This window comes from Archocentrus centrarchus, chromosome 12 (genome assembly GCF_007364275.1).
Source record: "Archocentrus centrarchus isolate MPI-CPG fArcCen1 chromosome 12, fArcCen1, whole genome shotgun sequence".
NCBI lineage: Eukaryota > Metazoa > Chordata > Actinopteri > Cichliformes > Cichlidae > Archocentrus > Archocentrus centrarchus.
In genome coordinates, this window is record NC_044357.1 from 13,426,477 (window position 1) to 13,447,219 (window position 20,743).

At 37.1% G+C, this 20,743-nt stretch overlaps 1 protein-coding gene across 1 annotated transcript in view; it reads right to left on the reverse strand.

Moving 5' to 3' along the window:
• Window positions 1-4,364: 4,364 nt before the first annotated feature.
• Window positions 4,365-20,743, reverse strand: part of eng (endoglin) — a 38,857-nt gene continuing 22,478 nt past the window's right edge. The window contains exons 4-14 of the mRNA XM_030743344.1: window positions 18,518-18,628; window positions 15,035-15,224; window positions 12,688-12,856; window positions 12,450-12,555; window positions 12,001-12,205; window positions 11,517-11,668; window positions 10,681-10,911; window positions 10,376-10,442; window positions 5,174-5,284; window positions 5,030-5,077; window positions 4,365-4,955 (exon numbers count right to left, since the gene is read on the reverse strand). Coding sequence (XP_030599204.1) covers window positions 4,834-4,955; window positions 5,030-5,077; window positions 5,174-5,284; window positions 10,376-10,442; window positions 10,681-10,911; window positions 11,517-11,668; window positions 12,001-12,205; window positions 12,450-12,555; window positions 12,688-12,856; window positions 15,035-15,224; window positions 18,518-18,628 — 1,512 coding nt within the window. The 3' untranslated portion in view covers window positions 4,365-4,833. The remainder of the gene's footprint in view (window positions 4,956-5,029; window positions 5,078-5,173; window positions 5,285-10,375; window positions 10,443-10,680; window positions 10,912-11,516; window positions 11,669-12,000; window positions 12,206-12,449; window positions 12,556-12,687; window positions 12,857-15,034; window positions 15,225-18,517; window positions 18,629-20,743) is intronic.

Below are 20,743 nucleotides of genomic sequence, written 5' to 3' on the forward strand. Positions count from 1 at the left end.
TTGTGTTATGAATACATTTGGGATGGTGCAGTAAATCTGGCTCTTTATTCCACATCAGTGCTCTACAAAGTGTGCTGTATTACTGCTCTCTGATATTACTTGTCCTGGGAGAGTTGGACTGTTCTGGGTGTTTGCTGTTTCCAGGGTCTGCCAGCTACAGACGCGTAAAGGTCTAAGAAACACACCAGGAAACATGACAAATAGTTTTCAAATGGAGTTTATTATGATAATTTTTGACAAAACATATATTTCTCTGAGACAACACATGGCATCAGGTGGATACGGTCTCAACAAACTGACCCATTTTAAACAGTAAAATGCCACCAACTCCGGAACAAAAATAACACTGCATCTTATACTTGATAAAATAAAAGCAGACATTTTGACACCTTGTTACATTTTTCTGTTTGGTAGGGATTCAGGTAAGAATCCTCTCACATAAATGTAGTAGTTTCTATTGTAACTACACACCCATGCACACACACACACACACATACACAGTACGCATACTCTGGTGTATGCTCACATATTTCATTAACTGTGTAGAGCATCTGTGGAGGAGAAAGCTTTTGTCAGAGGTAACGAAGGGATCTCCAGGGTTAACACTGAATTAACTGACAGCCTGTCTGGTTTTACTGTCAGTGCTCAGACAGTTACTGGGGCTGGCTTAACACAGGTGCAGAATAGTTATAATAAAAAAATGTAATGAAAAAACTTTTCAATAATAGCTGCATTTTTGACTATTTTAGGTGCGAATGTATCCTGGTAACTGTCAGTGCTGAATATTTAACTGTGATGCTACTATTTAGTGAGACATCCTGTCTTTGGAATTCAGAATGCACTTCCCCTTCACACCCAGTGAAGATAGTACAATGAATACAATACAATGTCAGGATGTCAGTTTGCAGAGATATCTCATGTTTTTGGACAGCAGGGGACCCTTAGGGTGAGGGCAAAAGTGAAACAGGGTAAAATCATTAAACCGTTATGTGCTGATGTAATGTGGCACACACTGTAGGTAATTACAGAATAATTAAAAACCTATATGAGATTCAAAAGCAATGATTGTTATACAAAACAAATGTACATTTTATAAGTGCCATGATTATGAATTGTCCCAGTTCTTTAAATACATAAAAGAACAAATCAGGTTGAGAAATCATTCAATGTAAGATTATCATACAACACTTACAAAAAAAAGTCAAAAAAAATGACATATAGACATTACATACAGGTTTACCTCATCATATTGCACAAATACTCAAGTGACAGTTTGTACTGGCCCTCTTTGTCTACAAAAAAATTACAAAGAAAATCAGACATGCACTGGGAAAGTATAAGAGAAAATGGGGTTACGCTACATTGCTCACATACAAAGAGAAGACATTTTACAACGCTGGCGGTTTGGAACATGTTTAAGATCATAATTAAAAGGTGAATAAATTCTTTTAGCAGCCCCAAAAGAGAAGGTGGATAAGTATTTCTAATTTGAATTTCTATATTACAATCATGTGAAAAAGAAAGTTTCTACGGGACTCACTGCAGTTCTGTGAAAAACTAAGTGCACCCCACGATTCAGTAGCTTATAGAACTACCCTTAGCACCAATAACTTGTTGTAACCTTTTTCTGTATGACTTTATCAGTCTCTCACATTGTTGTACAGAAACATTGGGCCGCTGTTCTTCACAACGTTGCTTCAGTTCACTGAGGTTTGCAGGCATTTGTTTATGCACAGCTCTATTACTTCTACAGTAGGTCCTGTTACAACTTTTCAATCGAGTTGAGGTCTGGACTTATGGGACCATTGCAACACCTTTACTTTTTCTTTTTCAGCTATACAGTTGTAGATTTGCTAGTGTGCTTCTCTTGCTGCAAAACCCAGTTTGGACCAAACTTTAGCTATTGGACAGATAGCCTCACATTAGAAACTAAAATATTTAAACAGAGGAGTGCATGGTTGACCTAATGACCGCAAGGTGCCCAGGTCCGGTAGCTCCAAAACAAGCCAAAATAATTACCCCTCCACTGTGGTTAACAGTTAGTATGAGATATTTGTTCTGTGTTTGTTTTTTCCCAAACATGACACTGTGCATTATGGTCAAACATCTCCACTTCAGTCTCAACTGTCCAAAGGACATTTTTCCAAAAGTCTTGTGGTTTGTTCAGATGTAACAAATGCAAACCTAATCCATGCTGCCCTGTTCTTTTTAGAGACAAGGCTTTCTCCTGAAGAATTTCAAACAACTCGTCCAGTCTTCTTCTAATTAAAAGTATTCTAACTATCTTCATAAACTTTAATATTTAATGTGCTAATTAGGCCTGTAGAGTCTGAGATGTAGCTCTTTGGTTTTTTTTACAATTACTCTGACCACTGCTTAGATTTGCTGGGGTGTCCATTCCTGGAAACATATAGTTCATTAATGATCAAATGGCCAAAGCTACTGCTTTTATAAAGGTGGTCACACTTGATGATGATCTGTTAATCAAGTGCATGTGACTCGCAGCACCTGGCTGCTACCAACCCTCTTAATTCCTATGGAAGCAGTAAGGGTGTACTTATTTTTTCACAGGACTACATAGAGTCCTGTGACAATGTTTTTTTCTGGGTTTTTTTTTCGTGATTGATATATATATATATATATATATATATATATATATATATATATATATATATATATATATATATATATATATATATATATATATATATATATTGCTTACACCAGAGTTGATGTGCAATGGCAATATTTTTAAGAGGTAAAAGAGTGGCAATAAAATATTAAAAACATTTACATTTTTACATTAAAATAAAAAGTGGGTTCACGGATCAACCGTCACTTTACAGTTGTAGTCCTCCCTAACATCCTCATCATGCAACTATGCAGCTTAAGTCTAGCATTAGCCAGGCAGTGGCTGATGCAGCCTATTAAATGTAAAAAGCAGAAGTTAATATTGCTAAAAATAGACAAATTTCTTGCAAATGACAGCTTCCTTATCATTATACAGGTCATGTGACAAATGAAAAATGAAAGTTTAGAACTGAGTTGAATTTAAATTCTAATGCTCTGTGACAGTGCATTCAGAATATGGCTTTACAGTATTGTTACTTTTGATAATGCAGAGTCAAAATGGGCTGTATTCAGAGCTGATTAATGTAGGCAGTTAAAGTTGAAAAGTTAAAGGTCAAAGAATAAGTAGGGGAGCTGTTTTGGGGAGAAAATTTACATACAATTAGACACATTTCACTTAAAACAAAAAAAATTGCCTTACACTTGTTTAATTCCACTTCTTCAGCTTAAGAATTAAATGTTATGTTTTAATGTGGTTATTATATTATATTTATTATAAAAAGTATCAGCTTTTCACTGTAGGTATACTTCCCACCTAAAGTAAGATCTCTAAGAGTTGGCATGGGTAACTCGCATTGACAGTGGCTTATTTTTAAAAGCAAAATCTCTGATGTATTACATCTGATGTCCATTACATCCATTAAATGACACAGAACAGAACATTACTGCCTGGCTACACTTTGAATGGTACTGAATGTGAGGAGGTCAGCTGGTCTTCATGTCAAGTATTCAAATGTAAATACAGTATAGTGTTCACTATAAACTGATGTGCCTACTGTAAGTCTACTGAGTGATGATTACACAACCCTGAAAACACTAAAATGCAATTTGAGAAAGGTGTAAAGCAAACTGTCACGCTTTGGTGATAGACGTAGTGATTGATGACCCTCATAAGAATGGATATTGTAGAATTTTAGAACTAACTCCTGGTTATGGGCAAACTCATTCAGTTCTGAATACAGCCATACACCTCTGCGCATGGTGCTTTGGACTACAAACGGTACTGAAGTCTTAATGATTCTGTATTAACTGCAACCTCCGTGCCATAAATGATAGTTTAGATTGTACTTAAGTAATTAGTAAATATATCTTCTAAAACACAGTGGTAAAGCAGCTTTGATTCACCTATTGGATAACACAAAAATGGCACCATAACTTTTGTTTCATGAGCTACATATGACCCACATGGTCATTTTAAGATTCCCTTAAAGTGACAGAATTAAAAAAAGAGAGAGAGAGAGAGAGAGAATAATTCACCAGAGAAATCTAGAGCTAAGTTTAAACTTAGCTGTAGACTAAATAATAAGAGGTAGCTGTTAACCATTAACTTCAAACTTTAACTCTGAAAAATAGCCACTGAAATGAGCATTTTGTTGACTTATTTGAGATCCCAACACATTGATCTTTTCAGTCCGCAAAATGCTACCGACCAGACTGACCGCGCAAAACAGCCCCTCATATTTTTGTAGCTTAGATGTGAATGCAAAACAGCTTTTCATCTGTTTTTCAAAGAATTTCTTTTGATTGGTTTGTCTCCTGTCTGACTATTATTGTGCTGCCAGCACACAAGCACAATTCATTGGAAGGAATGCAGTGAATTTCCTGTTAGCTCTTGTGGGGATATGGTTTGTTTTTCCTGTTGCTGCAATCCAATTTTTTTTTTTTTCTTTTGCCCTCTTTAACTTCCTGTCTAAGAGTTTGACTTTACAGAGAGGTAGCAAAGGTGAACATCAGAAGCCAATGATTAGACTTTGGTTAACCATCACTCAGCCCTCCCCATCAACAATTACAAGCTCCCAGATCACATCCATTTCAGATGTGGTATGCCAAAGACATGGGTTGCACTTTTTAAAGGAGAATTTACAGGAAATGGGAATGGAATGCTTTTCGAGCATTAATTAATTAAAAAAAAAAAAAAAGCGCAAAACCCATATAGGTGACTGAAGGAGGATGGTGGCCCCGCTGGGTGAAAATACCATATTCTCAAGCCATGCTGCTGGTCGGTGTGCTCTGGGTGCTTCCAATGCTAGCATTGGCGCTGCTGTTCTCAGACGGGGATGGGTTGGTAGAAACAGGTTGTCGCTTTGCTCCTGAGCAAGGACATCCTAAAGAAAGAAAGTACAAGGCAATAAGAACCTGATGAAAAGAAAAAGACTGATTAAAAAGTAATAATCCTTACCAGGAATATTGACTACAGTTGAATTCATCTCCAGTCCAGTTGGATACCCTAAATTAAGGAGAATTGGACAATTTCAAATCCAGACAAACATGGATTCAGATCTATTCTGGAGCCCAAACATTCTGTCCTCACCCATGAATTTACCTGTTTTGATTTTGATAAACCACAGCGCTCCAATAAGTAATACCCCAATCAGGAACCCTCCAAAGGCAATGCCCAGAACTCCAGACAGGCCAAAATTAAAGCATGTTGAGGCTGAAAAGCAGACATGCACAAATAATGTATGCAAGCTTAAATTTTCAAAAAAAAAAAACAGTAACTACAACCATGTTCCAATTCAGTTCAACACAATTTTAAAACAAATCTTTGGAGTCTTGAAATCTTCTTGGAACTTTCATGTTGTAATACAGCTTCAGTGTTATTTCTCCAAAGAACCACTGAAAACATTCTAAAGCTTTTGTTAACAGATTGTTTCAGTTAAGGTTTGTGAGTCATGAGCCTATAGTATACAGTCGTACACAGAAAGAACTTCTTCTATACGAAATAAAATCAGCCATACAAAAGGTTCATTATATAATAAGCACTAGAAGAATAAAGAAAAAGATAAACACAGATTTCATCTATTCACGCTTACCAAAAAAAATAATTTAGCGAGTCATTGCTCTTGAGGAATACCAGTATACTTCCAGTATAATGCATTTATTTTCTATGTAACCAAACATATCTGTGCACACAGAGATTTTTGACTTGTAGATAAACACTGCATCCACCCTTTTAAATATTCAATTAACTTAGGCTTGTCCCAAATCTGCACTGTGCATCACGATTACTACAATGTAATCTGCTTTGGAATTTCAATTAAAAAAAATTCACCCCCAACTTACCCAGGAGTGCCCTTAGAGAGTATCTCTATTTAAAAATGTTCCCGTGAGCTGCTGTTCTTACAGTTCTTATATTTATGTCTGATTTATGTCTGATGCTTAGAAGTTATAATTCCATATCCTCTGTAATAGAAAAAACTGGTTTGAGTTTAGTTAGCTCTGCAGTGTACACCGTTATAATTTACATCTCTATGAAACCACCCAATTTCAAGCCCATAATCTGACAGACATAACATTTAAGAGTCTCAGATCTTTACATGAGTTGACTGGGCTCAGCACAGATCCATGTGTCATACCTGTTAGACTAACTAAAATACTAATATACTCTTTAAAATAAAACTTAAATATACATATTGGTCATCATATAAAGTCACTGTTCAATGTTTTCTTTTGTTTTTGTTTATTTTTTTTATAAGCAACAGCATTTCTTCCATGTGTTATTAGATGGTTCACTTTGGTCTCATTCAGGCAATACAGTGGACGCCCTTTAGATGGTCTGCTGATAATTCATACCTCTACATAAAGGAATATATTAACAGGTGTATGGAACTCTAATGCAGGCAAGAGGACTTAATGATCATCATAATAATTCTTTCCACCCACTCCTGAAGTTGGCAGTATATATTAAGGGGTTATGCACCTAGTAAAACACCTTCTAGAAATCAATAAGGTATAGATAGAGTACTATTTACAATCTCTTAAAACTGCAGTCAGTGCTTTTGGTCAGTCAGAATTCTTTACAAAGTAAATTTATTTTGTGCTGTGGCATTTGCTCTGTTCCAGTGTAGCCATATACATTTTGATTAACAATCAAGTTTGCAATTTCTAAAGTTTTCTGAGCATGCTATGTACCAGCTTCCCCTGAAGAATGGATTTTTTTGACTAACAAAATATATTAGACAACACTGAACTGAAGTTATGTAAAAAAAAAAAAAAAAACTTTTTCTCAAAGCTGCTCTGAACAAATACTGGGGCACAAGCAGGTCCAACATATTTGGAAAATGACACAATTTTTCTGTACACCACAGTGGATTTTAAATAAAAAGAAATTAATAAAATAAACTAAAATGTGCAGACTTCCAGCTTAATTTCAAGGGGTTTAACCAAAGAACTGCATTAACTGTTTAGGACTTAAAGCCAATTACTTTACATACTCACCCATTTTCTGCAGTTCAAAAGTAGCTGGACAACTGACTGGCAAACAGGCCAGAGAACAAAAATCTTAGGAGTGGTTAACAGTCTGCTACAGTCTTAAAAAGAAGGTATACAGTGGCCAGCTCAGCAACAGCAAAACACCTAAAAGGCTACAGGAGACAGCTGAACTGGATCATTGCAGAACTCTTGTTGGTGAAGAAAACCTCCTTCACAACATTTAGATCACTCTCGGAGAGGTAGGTAGGTATATCATTAACAATGTCCACAATCGTGAGACACCTTCATAAGTGGAAATACAGGGGGTTTACAACAAGGTGCAAAGCACTGGTTCCACCAGAGGACCAGATCACACTTTGACAGAAAACATCTAAAAGAACATGCAGAGAATGATTGTATGAGAATGATGGGAAGAAAAAATGATGGAAATGGGGAGAAACGGTTCATGATCTGAAACATAGCACATCATCTGCCAAAAACTGTAGAGGCCATGTTATATAGCATGTATGGCTGCCAGTGGAATTGGATCACTAGTGTTTATTGATGATTTGACTGCTGAGAGTATGAATTTTGAAGTGTACCGGGTAATACTCAGATTCACTCAAATGCTCCAAAACCAATCAGACAGCACTTCACAGTGTAAATGGATAATGACCTAAAGCATACCCAAGAGGAGGCAATGAAATGAGATATTCTTCAATGGCCATGTCACTCACCAGATCTCAATCCAACAGAGCATGTTTTTCAGTTATGAAATACAAAACTGAAGGCAGAGAGACCCACAAATAAGCAGCAACTGAAGGTGGCCGCAGTAAAGCCGAGCAAAACATCTCAGGTGTGGATGGTTTGATTTAAAATCCACTGTGGTAGTGTACAGAGGCAAAGTTACAAAAAATGTATTATTTTGCAAAAATTTATGAACCAGAATGTGCATAATGTCCTAGCCTGGCAAGTTTTCCTTTAGTTTTTATGGTCTGGCAATGTCAGGAATGTATAACCTTGAGAAAGACATAATTTCCAAAAAAGCTGCACATTAGATCATTGACAGTTCTCCCCTTCACTCACTCGTCACAGTAAACTCTCAGTAAATATACCTCTGATTTGAAGAAGAAAAAATTAAATCAAATTAAATTTTTAAATCCTTTTAAATTTGAGAAACAAGGTTTTAAGTTTAAAAAGTTAGTGCTAAGATCTACAGTTTGATTTGTTCAGTATACATCTGACTGGCCTGAATTAACTGTCAAATTGTTTAGAGAATTTGCACCAAAATCAATATCTGGAAATGTAGTGTGGCTTTGCAAGGTTGCAAATAAACAACCTTGTCCCAAACCATGTAAGCTGTGAGAAGTCTCCACAAGAGCAGAGGCAGTATGTTATGTGTTATCTATCAAGCAAACCACTGTGCAAATACTGGCCTTCTCTTCTTCTTCTATTCTGTTGCCTGTAGAGATTCTCCCACAAGTATCCAGAACAGTTGGAGGAAACTAATCATCACCTTTCCATGAGTTTCTCACCTACCTCTGCTGCCTTCTGCCTCTGGGTTAAACATGCTAAGCTAGGTACTAATGCACAAAAGACAAAACACTGGGACACAAAAACCGGAAAACATGGGTTTGTTTTGCAAAAAGCCAATGCTACCTAACACAATGTGGTCATTTGAAAAAGATGTGTATGAAGCTAAGCTGTGTCTCCCTAAGTGCAAAACACATTTAACTATAAATTAGGGCAGAAATATACAGATCTTCTGAAAGCCTGATATAAATCACATGGCTCCATAGAGATTTATTTATTGTGTGAAAGCAAATACAGACCGTAGCAAAAACTATTAACTGCCGAAATTTGAAAATAATATATATATATATATATATTTATCATCTAAAATAAACATGAACCAGAGCACTGACACAGTGACACCTTGTGGCCATTTGGACAGAGTGCATTCCAGACAGCCAGCCCAGCTTGTTGATTTTACAGCAAGGTACATTCCTTGACCCTAAATGAGTGAGAAACATCACAGCAACCTAAGTATGTTTTCTCTGGAGACGTTTTTTTTCTTTCTACAATCAATTGCTGTGCTAGTTTGTATAAGTGAGGCTTTGACAGCAAAGCTGAATAAACAAGAGCAGGAAGCAGAAGCTTCAGTGCAGGTGGAGAGGAGGAGAGAGACAGCATGCCTGTGCTCAGACTCCCTGTAGCCCTCTGTATGAAAACTACCAAACAGGAAGGATTGCTGAATGGAGTAGTCAGTCCTGCCCAGTGAAGGCTTGCAACAGACTGCAGTCTGCTAGTGCTGCGGCTATACGATAACCCTTGTATGTCTGACACTGGCTAATGAAGTGAACAGACCTACCAAATAAGTGTGCTACTTTAAAGCTAGATCCCTCATTGTCTTTCAGTAAAGCCTGCTCTCAGAAAAGGACACATTTTTTAACTATTCAAGTTGAAGAAATACAAAAAGAGAATCAAAGAGGAGGACAACCAGGACACAGGAAAGCATGGATGAGTAGTTTAGTCAGCTTCCCCTGCAATACTGATATAAAAACCTTTATCTTTCTCCTCTAAAAGGACAGGGAGCATAAAGGAAGCTTAAGGCATAAACAAACCCATTACAAGTTTTACAAAGAAACTTCATGCGTTCTTCCATTTAATCAGCCTCTGCTTCCTCATGTCTTTTTTGTGTCGAAATTGATTCATCTGAAATTTCCTAGAAATTAATCATAATGTGTGGAGACTATTCTTTCTTTCAAGAAAGACATCTTTTCTCGTTTGAGTCAACTGTGTTGATTGGTCTGACAATAGCACAAAGCTCAGTGCCTATGTTTGGACAGCAGCGGAGTCGAACCCCTTGGAAACACAAAGGACTGCACCCCCCTCCCCCGAGGGCCATTATTTTTGATTGTGGCCACAAGGTCAGCCTGCAGACCTTCCTAAAGGACGAGGGCCTGCCCCACAACCCCTTATGGTCCTCACTGCATATCCACTATTATGACAACAGCCTGTGCAGCATTTGTTTTGCACTGAAAGCAATAATAGGAATGAAAATTATTGCAGCAAGCAACAACACTCTGACCAAGCACCAGACTAGCAATTAAGTCCTGAAGGCATGAAAGGTAATTTAAAAAGTTTTGGTGTTCCTACTGAGAGTTTGGAGAGCATATTCTTAGAGAATTAAATATAAAACATTCATCTGTCAAAAATTAATTTCAAACTCAAGGCCACCATTGGGACTTTTTTGTAACCATTTTTTTATTATTATTTTAAAGAAATAAAAAAAATTAACTCATCCACATTTTGGAGTTTAAACTGAACTCACTTGGGGGTTGTGGGCATGGTTGGGTAAACTCCAAATTCCCCTTGGCACTTCCTCCATATGTACAGTCCTAGGGAAGACGTGAAAACACAGCTCACCCAAAAGTTCATAGTGCCATAAATGTGTCATAAACAGCATTTAAACTTTGATAGCATGTCCAGTCAAACCCTTCTACCAAAAGGATGGTACCGACAGAGTTTCTAAATGCACAGCGACTGAGCTAAACATATTACGACTGTAAAATGAAACTGAATAAGCTGACATGCTGTGTTCATGTGAAATATTAAAATTGCTTGTTAAATTCTTACCACAGTGTAACAAAAGTCCACATCACATTCAATGTCCCATGTGGTGGATGTAAGCTCCTGAAACTGTTCTAAGGAGAAACTGAATCGAGCCCTGTTAGGACAAGAATTTAAGGGGCAGTCCACTGAAATGAAGGGCAGTTTTTTCTTCAGAGGGTACGAGCCTCTTGATTGCAAAACGCAGCTGTTCACCTTCATAGTCACGACTAGACCTCCTATAGTTTGCGCAGAAATCTGCAGAGAATAGAAGAGAAGTAAAATTAATTTAAAGAGATTTAATACTACAGGTTAAATGGGCATCAGGTCAGCTATGACAAATGAAAACAAAAAGAAAAAGAAAACTGTAAAGGATGCTAGTGTTTGGGACAGACTGACCAATATGATATGTGAACAATAAGCCTTTTAGCTGCTGTTGTGGAATAGCAATTTTTAGACAGATTAATGGCAAAATTGCTAGGAAAAACATATATATAAAAAAAAAAAATATATATATATATATATATATAGATAGATAGATAGATAGATAGATAGATAGATAGATAGATAGATAGATAGACAGATAGACAGATAGATAGATAGATAGATAGATAGATAGATAGATAGATAGATAGATAGATAGATAGATAGATAGATAGATAGATAGATAGATAGATATTTATTTCAATTTGCTGACCCACATTGAACTAAAAACTAATGTAGCTGTGATGGGCTTCACCCCGATACACAATTTAAAAAAACGGCCACAAATATGAAAAACTGTAAGCAGCATTTAAACACCATATTACCCATCATTAATTTAAGCAGTGGATAAGTTCAAACCAAAAGGTAAAGAGTCTCACCTCTGCATAAATTCGCTTGTCAGTCTGGACTTTGGCGTTAGGGTCTAAGGGTGACCGATAGTCTGCAGAGGTGTATAGCCTTATCACCATGGGGATGCCACCGGGGGAATTTGTCGTAACGAGATTGCCTGGTGCTGGAACAGTTGCTGGAACTGAGTGATAAATCAGTGAAATTAAAAAAGGCCAACAAAGAACATTTGCATTTAATAACTGCATCCCTGTTAATGAACAAGGATAGCTCTGTTACTGAGAACTTAAATGAGCATTTGAACTGCAGTATAGTTATAAAATGTATATGTTAATTGCAAGAATAATAATATCCAATTTACTATAGCTCCCATTATCCTTTGGATACTTTGTAGCTTTTAGCTTTGGTAATATGCATTATTTTGGGGTTACTGTATTTTGCAAAACTCAGTCTACTCCATTTGTGGTAAAACATCCAACATCAACAATGAAATGTGCTTTCATCTTATTGTCTTACCTGATGGGGTCTCTTTTTTCTGACGGACCAGTGAAATCCTTAACTCTTTTGGTTCTAATGTCAATTCAGTATAGCTGGTGAAAGTTGTGACATTAAAATACTCCAAAGCCTTCCTTTGCACATCCACTGCGTTATCACTGGTCAGTGTGAACACGGGTGGCACTGTGTACACGAATGTGTCTAAAAGCACTATTTCATTGTTGGACTGAAGAAAAAGGAGACAAGTTAAAATAAATCAGTAACAATCAGTTAACAAGCACAACTTCGCAAACATGAGACATCCTTTTATGTGTACAAAAATACCTTAAATGTGTTATCACATAAGATGCATTATATTGTAACAGCAATCTGATTAAAGTCAAAGTCTTTTTCATCTTTATAAACAGTATCTCACACCTAGTCCATTCTATATACTTCTTGGAGTAGTAAAATCTATTATGCATGCTTACAGCAAACGTGGTGTGTTTTAAACTGATGAAGCTCCATTTGGTGCCCTGAGGGCCCCTCAGGAACACGCGGTTTTGCTTCTCTGCATTGACGCGCAGTGATACATTGCTGAAATATGAAGAATATTACAAGAGAAATTTTGCAGGTAAATATAGCAACAACAAAAAAAGCAAAAAAGGAACAAGCAAACAAATAAAAAGGGGGGAAAAAAAAATGTATGTCTTGCATATCAAGGTTTACCGAATACTGGAATTCTCTGGGATGTTTAAGATATGAAGCTCTGTTTTATCGCTGGAGGTCTGTTGCTGTGGGAAGCAAAATTTGAGTGGATCTGTTTCAATCCTCATGAAATGCTTCTCCAACGGATCTTCAATTTCAAGTGTACAGTTTGGAGAGCCGGGCTTGGTTCCTGTAAAACCATAAAGCAATTATTTTCCATCATTCATCATTTTTTCTTGCACATGTATTACATTATGTAATACAGAAGACAAGAGCTCCAAAAATTAGATGTATATATTTATGAAACAGTGAAGTGTCAGTGTAATCTCTGACACTTTACTAATCTGCTGTGGGAGAAACATTAATACCTTTTGGTTCAAAGGTGCAGCTTACTACAGGGCCCCAAAAGTGCCAAAATGTGGGTTGATCTTAGTTTCCCACAACACCAGTCACAGCATCATCACACTAATAGGCAATCTGTGCCAAGAATATATGTGTGTTTGGACACACACATGGGGAGAAGTGGCTCATGCTATAGGACATTCAAGCCGGCTGCCATTGCTCCACTTGCAATAGAGGAGCAGTCTATCCAATCTTCTTCTAATTACTTAAAATCCTGTCTGGCTTGTAGCTGGATAACTATAATTCAAAAGTGGCTTCATTATCATTGCTTTACACTTGTCTTCTGCAAAAGCAATAGCATGACACGAATTTGAAATCACATTTCAAAATTTGACATTGATGAAACCCGAAGGACATGCACACATTTTCTACTCAGCTGCTCTGCAAGCCTCCAGCTGAGCAACATATTGTTGTGTGTCATTGCACAGACTTTTCAAACACCTACGACAAGGCCTACGCAAATGAACCTAACACCCCAATACAGGGAAGGCCGAACGATACAACAAAACAGAAATGTAAAATGTTCCACAGCTTGACTAATTATAATGCCCTTGTGGACCATGAGTCAGTTACAACATTAGCTAAAACTGAACACCCTGACAACAGCCTTTTCCTTACAATAAATAAGACATTTGCAGTGAGGGAAAGCACTGCCTAAAAGGGAAGCTGATCTGCCTCATACTGTAACACACAGTATTTTGGAAACCATGGAGAAGGACAGGGAATCATGAAGAGAGATTAAAACATAATTCCTTCTAAAATACTGAAAATTATAATAGAAATGGAGTACAAGCAGCTGTCGCTATTTCAGCTCCACCACTGTTCACTTCTTTTTAAATCCATCTAAGAGCTCTGCGTTGGCTCAGACTGCCTTGAGGAGGCTTTGCTAGGAAATAATTGTGCTTGCACTGAGCATCCTGCTGCTACCGCTGATGGCAATAACATCCCATAATATTCTTAATGTCCAGCTTTTACTCAGCCGTGAATGTTCACTTTAAATCTGTGTTTCTTTGTACCTCCATCTTCAGCATCAATGGTCATTTGTCCATTGCGTCTCTTTCCAAATGTTCTGCCATATGCAGTGACATCTTGTAATTACTGAAAATATGTTGATTAGTCCTCGACACTTTAGCCGAGCTCAAGATTTCCTCTGCCTACTTAAGATTTTACCATGTTGTGCTTAAAAAAATCAATTGCAGCTGCTTATTTAGCTTTTCATTTCTCTGACTTGTCCACCTACAAATGCACATGAAAACCCACTGGAAATCAGTGCACTGAAGACATTCAGTAATAGAAATCTTGTCTATAAAACTGAAAATGTTCAACTCAAAACATTTCTGAGCTTTTCAGTGCACTGTGCACATCGTCGCTATATATATTGCCTTTTCAGTTATTTCATCAGAAAGTGTTTTTATGCATACTTCAGATAAAAGAAGGTTAGTGATGAATACTCTCTATAGAGTGGCAGAAACAGCACCGCATCCAGCCTTGATTACTATAATGCAGACGCTCTCCTGAGTTATGTAAGCTGGAGCTGCATGATGTGCTGACTGTAATTACTTTGTTCTCTTCAGCACCAAACATGCTGTTTTAGACCAAACACAGATGCAGATAGCATATCGTAGATTTTAAAAGAACAAAAACCAAAAAACACAGTTTCAAGGTTCATCTGAAACAGTATTAAGCAGATAAGAAATATATTAGATACCTGTGTGTGTGTGTGTGTGTGTGTGTGTGTGTGTGTGTGTGTGTGTGTGTGTGTGTGTGTGTGTGTGTGTGTGTGTGTGTGTGTGTGTGTGTGTGTGTGTGTGTATAGATAGATATAAACACTGTCTCCTAGATATCTTCATTATATAGTGTATGTATAGCAAGTTAGCAGACCTTGCAATTATATTAGTGAAAGCTGGGTTAAGAGATGATAGTGAAAAAATGAAATCAAAATCCCCATTATTCAAAAATGTCTCACCTTGCATTCCTGTTGATGTGATATTTATCAAATTATGAAGAGTAGTGAATGAAGTCACACCCTCAAACTTCTGTGTTGCCCACTTTACCAGCTCCTCCTTCTCAGTGGGTAAACCTTCGACGTAATGGACATTGCTCTCCGGGTTCTGTACGATGCTGTCAATTAACTGAATTTTGGAGCCATTGCTTCTCTGTAGAGGAGAGGCCAAAACAAATGCATTACTTGCAATTTTTAGAAAGCACAGCGTCAGAATCAGATCCTAAAAGGCATGTCTGCTATAATAACACAGAACTGAATGAGTTGGCTCATTCACCTTGTGTCTGTTCAGATTTTGTTAGACCAAACATGTTTGGCCATCACTTTCATTCCACTTTTTCTTACCCTCCACCCAACTCTCCCCCTATTCTCTTAGCAGGGTCCTGTTAAAAAGAAATGTTTATTATGGTTAAGTGTCCACGAACCCAGTTGCACAACCCTGTTGGAGCCAAGGTCTTTCCTTTGCTTCCTGTGTGGGGCCAGGAAATGGGACCTTTTTTAGCTTTGTGCGTCACCACGGTCGGCTGGAATCTGGCTCCATACAAGGTATAAATACATACATCCATCCCAACGACTAGACACTGCTGTTTCCTTGTCTGGGCCAATGGGAAATAATGGCATTTACATTATGCTTTGCATGAATAAGAAAGCAGGGGAAGGCTTTAGGAATAGAGAGTGCAGATTTTCTAGAGCAGGCTTTTGAAATCTTCGTATGTAAAAATGTGCTCAATATTTAACAATTTAAAAAAGAAACCATGTGCTTCAGTTTTATTTTGGGCTCATCCTTGAATGGATTTTTATCAAGGCTGATTTGTTCTTGTGCACTTGAATGCCTCAAAAGCCAAAGAAGAAAATAAATGGTCCAAGTACTGCACCTCTTCATACGGCAAACAGTTGCATTCAGTAACACACATGAATGAAGAACACTTAATTACGACGTCACTGGCCAAAACTTTTTCTGAGAAATCTTTAATTTCAAGTGAATTTAAAAAAAAAAAACTGATCTGCATATTAAAGGTCACTTCACTTTATTTCATTTAATTTTACAGCTTTTTTTTTTCCTTTTTTATATATTTAAGTTAGCTGTATCTGAACTTTTAAATGAACCCTCCAAAATTAAATCTATTATACCTTTTTTTGTCTCATCAGTGCTTTTCTTCAACTACCATGCAGGTGGGTGCTTCGACTAGAGGTGAACACATTCAAAAGATGCTTGACATCCTGTTGCATTTGACCAAAATAATATGAACATGGAAAAAAAAAAAAAAAGATCTTTGAAATGTTGTAAAACATCCGGAAAAGATTAAATAAAAAAATCCCCCTCCTCCTAACCCGGCCACTATGTGTGGCTATTTGTGGGTAAGCCTTTGCGTCACAAGGAAGGGGAGAAAAAAAATGGTGAAAGCCGAGTAAGCCCGAGGGAGTCGTCAGTCTTTCTACATAAATATTTGATTGATGCAAGATCAAAAATAGTGTGAAGGAAACAACAGAAATAAAAGAAGGAAAGTTAGTCACGACAGACATGGAAAGGCCTCAAAGGCAGGATAGGAAGAAAAAAGGAAATAACAATGGCAATCATTTTAATGACTACAACGGAATTGAACTCGCATTAGTATTTGTAATATCAGTTTGTTATTGCGAATGCTTCCAGTAATGATCAAGGAACCTTTCTTTTGAGATAAATGAGACTTTCTGCTCACTGAGGATAACAGGAATTTCTTCTTCTACTACCTGTCAGTTACTCCTGGTATTACTGTATAGCGCCATGTTAGAAGCTAATTATTCCTCCATAAAATGTTATTGATTTATTTAAGTATTTCAAAGTGTGATAATTATGTTATGTTTATTGCGTAACGTATGAAATCTGGGGGGGTGGGGGCTTTTTCAACTAACAAGCTGTCACGAAACATCCATTAAAAAAAATGTCACAAGGCTTACTAGATAAAAACGCTGCTGTCACCACGTGTATTCAGGTCAGCTATGGGAGGTCAACAAGCGCTGTGACACTGAGCCAAGCTGTCAAGCTGGTGACGTACTTTCTCAGATGCTGAACAGATGCGGATTCTCTTCCAGTGCAATCTGCAGTAAAGCACTATTATCCCCCAGTGATACAGCTCATCCCACAAAAACATCCTGCAGTCACAGGCAATGTTGTCTAGGCTCTCGACAGGACATGATACAGGATGTGCTATCACACTGCTGTCAGCATATCAGTAATTGGTGACATTCCTCTAAACATGTCAATGTTTTTCAAGCGTATCACAGCTTCTTAAAACCAACAAATACAAAGAGCAGAAGACAAACAGAGAACTTTAACTTTATTTTTCACATTTGAAAGCCCACAGTTTGGCAGTCAACTATCAAATTTGTAATTGTTCTCAAGACAAAATAGCCAAACAGTCCAATCCAAATGTTTTAAACTAGATAATCAGAATATGTGGGAAGGACTAAAGATGATAAAATGTTCACTGTGATTTTTCCTCTAGTGGAAATTTCAGATCTAAATTCAACATCCATGATGAACTTACTCCAAGGTATGAAAAACACATCCGTCATTCCATGGGAACACAAAGCATTAAAGCCATTTGTGCTGGACTGTACAACTAAAGCGGGAAACTGACTTTAAAAACCACAATGCTTTTATGGTTTTTAAAAGGAGGAGAAGCCTAATGGTTTTAATATTGATTTAATCAAAGTTATTACAACTTTCCATGAGGATAAGGGTCCTTCTCTACAGATACTGGAACTTTTTTTTTCATTTTGAAACGAAGAGCTTCATCAATAACATATTTAGAAATAATAGCCCAGTTAGAGGCAATCTCATTTATTTGGTCATCTCAGTCCTATTTAAATCCTGGTTTGTTTGCTTTTTTTTAATTACCACTGCAGCACTTTGTCCTAACATTATTACTTAAACACACAATTGAATAAAAGTTTGGAAGCCTTCAGTTCACAGATATAATCTAAAAAGAGTGCATAAAAGTCAGAATCTCCAGTTTCATTGGAGCATTAATTTTACAGCCAGTTCCATCAGCCTTCCTCATTGCTCGCCATTCTAAAACATCTCTTACAGATTTTATAGTGTGGATAGTAAAAGAAAAAAACGAAAACACAAACTGCCTCTTACAGAGAGCCCATTGGGGAATATCCTTACAAAATCAACATGGTTTACTGTCTCTCCAAACAGACTCACAGAGCTGCACAGCTGTGTCAGCTTGACTGTGTGTGAAAACAGCTGGTTGAAGACAAGTACATCTGGAGACATATGAAAGTCATACATTAGGGATAAAACTCACTACTTATATGAGAAAAGTATGTGAAATCAGGGTGACGAATGAGCCAAAGTTAGCAACTTATTTCACATTTAAGTCCTCAGTATGTAAACCTAGTAAAACCCTAGGTGTGAGCACAGTGGTTGATACAGAAAAACAAAAAAATGTTACTTACATATAGGTGAACCTTGCTATTCAGTTCGTGTAAAGCATAAACGCTGCTTGATGCTGTGAGGATGAGGTGCATTGGCTTTGCATTGGTCATCTGGATTTTAATCATGGAATCCTGAAAAGAAAAAAAAGGATACAAGGATAAAAAATGGAAAATGACACAATTCAGCGGTTACTCTGAAGATATATTCAAATAAATTCAAACTGTAGTTTTACATATTTTTAGTGCCTATTTTTACAGTGGAAATTCAGTTTTACATAAGAAAGCTTAACAACTTTCCAAATAGTTTGGAGGTTCTGAAAGTGTTGCAGGAAAATGATGCTTGGAGGTGGTGTACATCTCCAGGTGGAACATTGGGACTGATAAGAAAGAAAAAGCAATCAAGTGTTATAAATATTCACTCGCACTGTTGAGCCATATGGGAGCTACTGCACAGTCTATTAGAAGTTTCCTGGAAAGCTTTCTACACTGAGTATCAAGTGTTATACAAACAGAGCAATAAAATCAAAACACAAAAAAAAGTATTTGAAATGTCTGGAAAGTACTTTTAGCAATGCTCCTGGCTCCTAGGGTAAAATTTTTTGATTGGGTTATCATACAGCGGGATGGAATTGGAAAGGGAAATGGAATACACAACAGTATCATAAATCATTTTGGGGGGATAAATGAATGTAGACAATGAAAAATATCCTGTGATGAAATGACAAGCATTAACCCTTAACACAGGCGAAATTTAAATTTAATATTTTCCTGAGATTCAAACATTAGTACATTGACTTAAGATGAATAACATCACGGATTTTTTAACCTGTGACATCAAGCAGGAAAAATTCTGAAACTTCAGCGTGAATAAAAAGGCGATAGTTATTATGGTCATTTTGCAGTGAATCACAATCTGACAATACTCAAACTTTAAAGGTCTTGAATAAAGCTGCTCACCAATTTGCAACCCTCCCCATCTGTCATTAAATTAATAGGCCTCAAGTTGACAGAGAAGGGAGATATTTTACTTGGAGCACAAAAATAGTTCCAGCTCCAGTTTAATACTGCACAACTTTGATTTCATTTCCATACTGGCCGGGGGGGGGGGGGGGTGTATACTCCTTACTTTTGTAATCATGAAATGTCAATGCATGTATCTCTCCAGACACATGGGCAACCAGTCATTTGAAGAGGGTCAAAAGCAGGCAAGATGAAAAGTGTCTTCAAGCGTGTTCCTTCGTTTTGACAGTGATATTTATAAGGTGATGCAGCTGGGGTTCTGTTATTAAATTTCCATGCAGTGCAAGGTAGAAAAACATACAAAGCTGTAAAGTTAATTATTTACCACATGTGCAATTAGATGCAATTTTATAATGTATACTCTATGTCTTGGTTGCATTCAAACTATCCCTAAAGGTGCAGTCACAAACACTTAACAGGATGTACAGTCTTTTATTAATTTATCTATTTCTTTTCATTTGCAGCCCGCTTGTCTTAACAATGACTAACCTTGGCAGTTGTTATGAAGCATATTATATGTAAAACTCTATTAACATAATTCAACACATAATGTAATATCCAATTAGCTATTTTTTAACCACAGTAGCATAATGGTGATGTGATTTGCTAATCACCACCCCAGTCACACTATGAATCAGCCTTAATTATTATGCTCCACATATGCGTGGGGCAAAGCTGGTGCTGCAGAGGTTTATGGATGTAAGTGGTGGTGAGTAAACCTTTTGAATGTGGAATAATAAGTCTGGGTTTAAAGACCTTTCCTTTTTTTTTTGACACAGACTTAATTCCAATGAATTCTGGTTCTTTTACTTCGGCAAAAGCCCCAAGATAATTGGGTTTAGAAAAGTGAAAGAGTCATGGATTTGTAATCAGCTCAATTTTATGACTCAGTGCATTAGAAATGAACAACAGCTTGGAAAAAAAAAAACAAACTTGGAAGCATTGCTCTAATGTGAGGCTTTCGCGGGAAGTTAGCGTCCACACAACTTTCTGCTTTCATCCACTGGGGATGCTTGTTGACACCAGATGTTTTATTCTGTTATATTGCGTTTATTTGAAGGTAGATTGTTTTCAGACAGAACCTGTTAGGGAGACAATGAGCTTGCTGGGGAAACAGTAAGAATCCCTCATATTAAATTCATTTACTTGCTACCTGATGTTGCCAGAGCGTGATCCAAGAGAATTGTGATGAGCTCAGGCTGAAGCTATGGAAATTTTCAGGCGCAT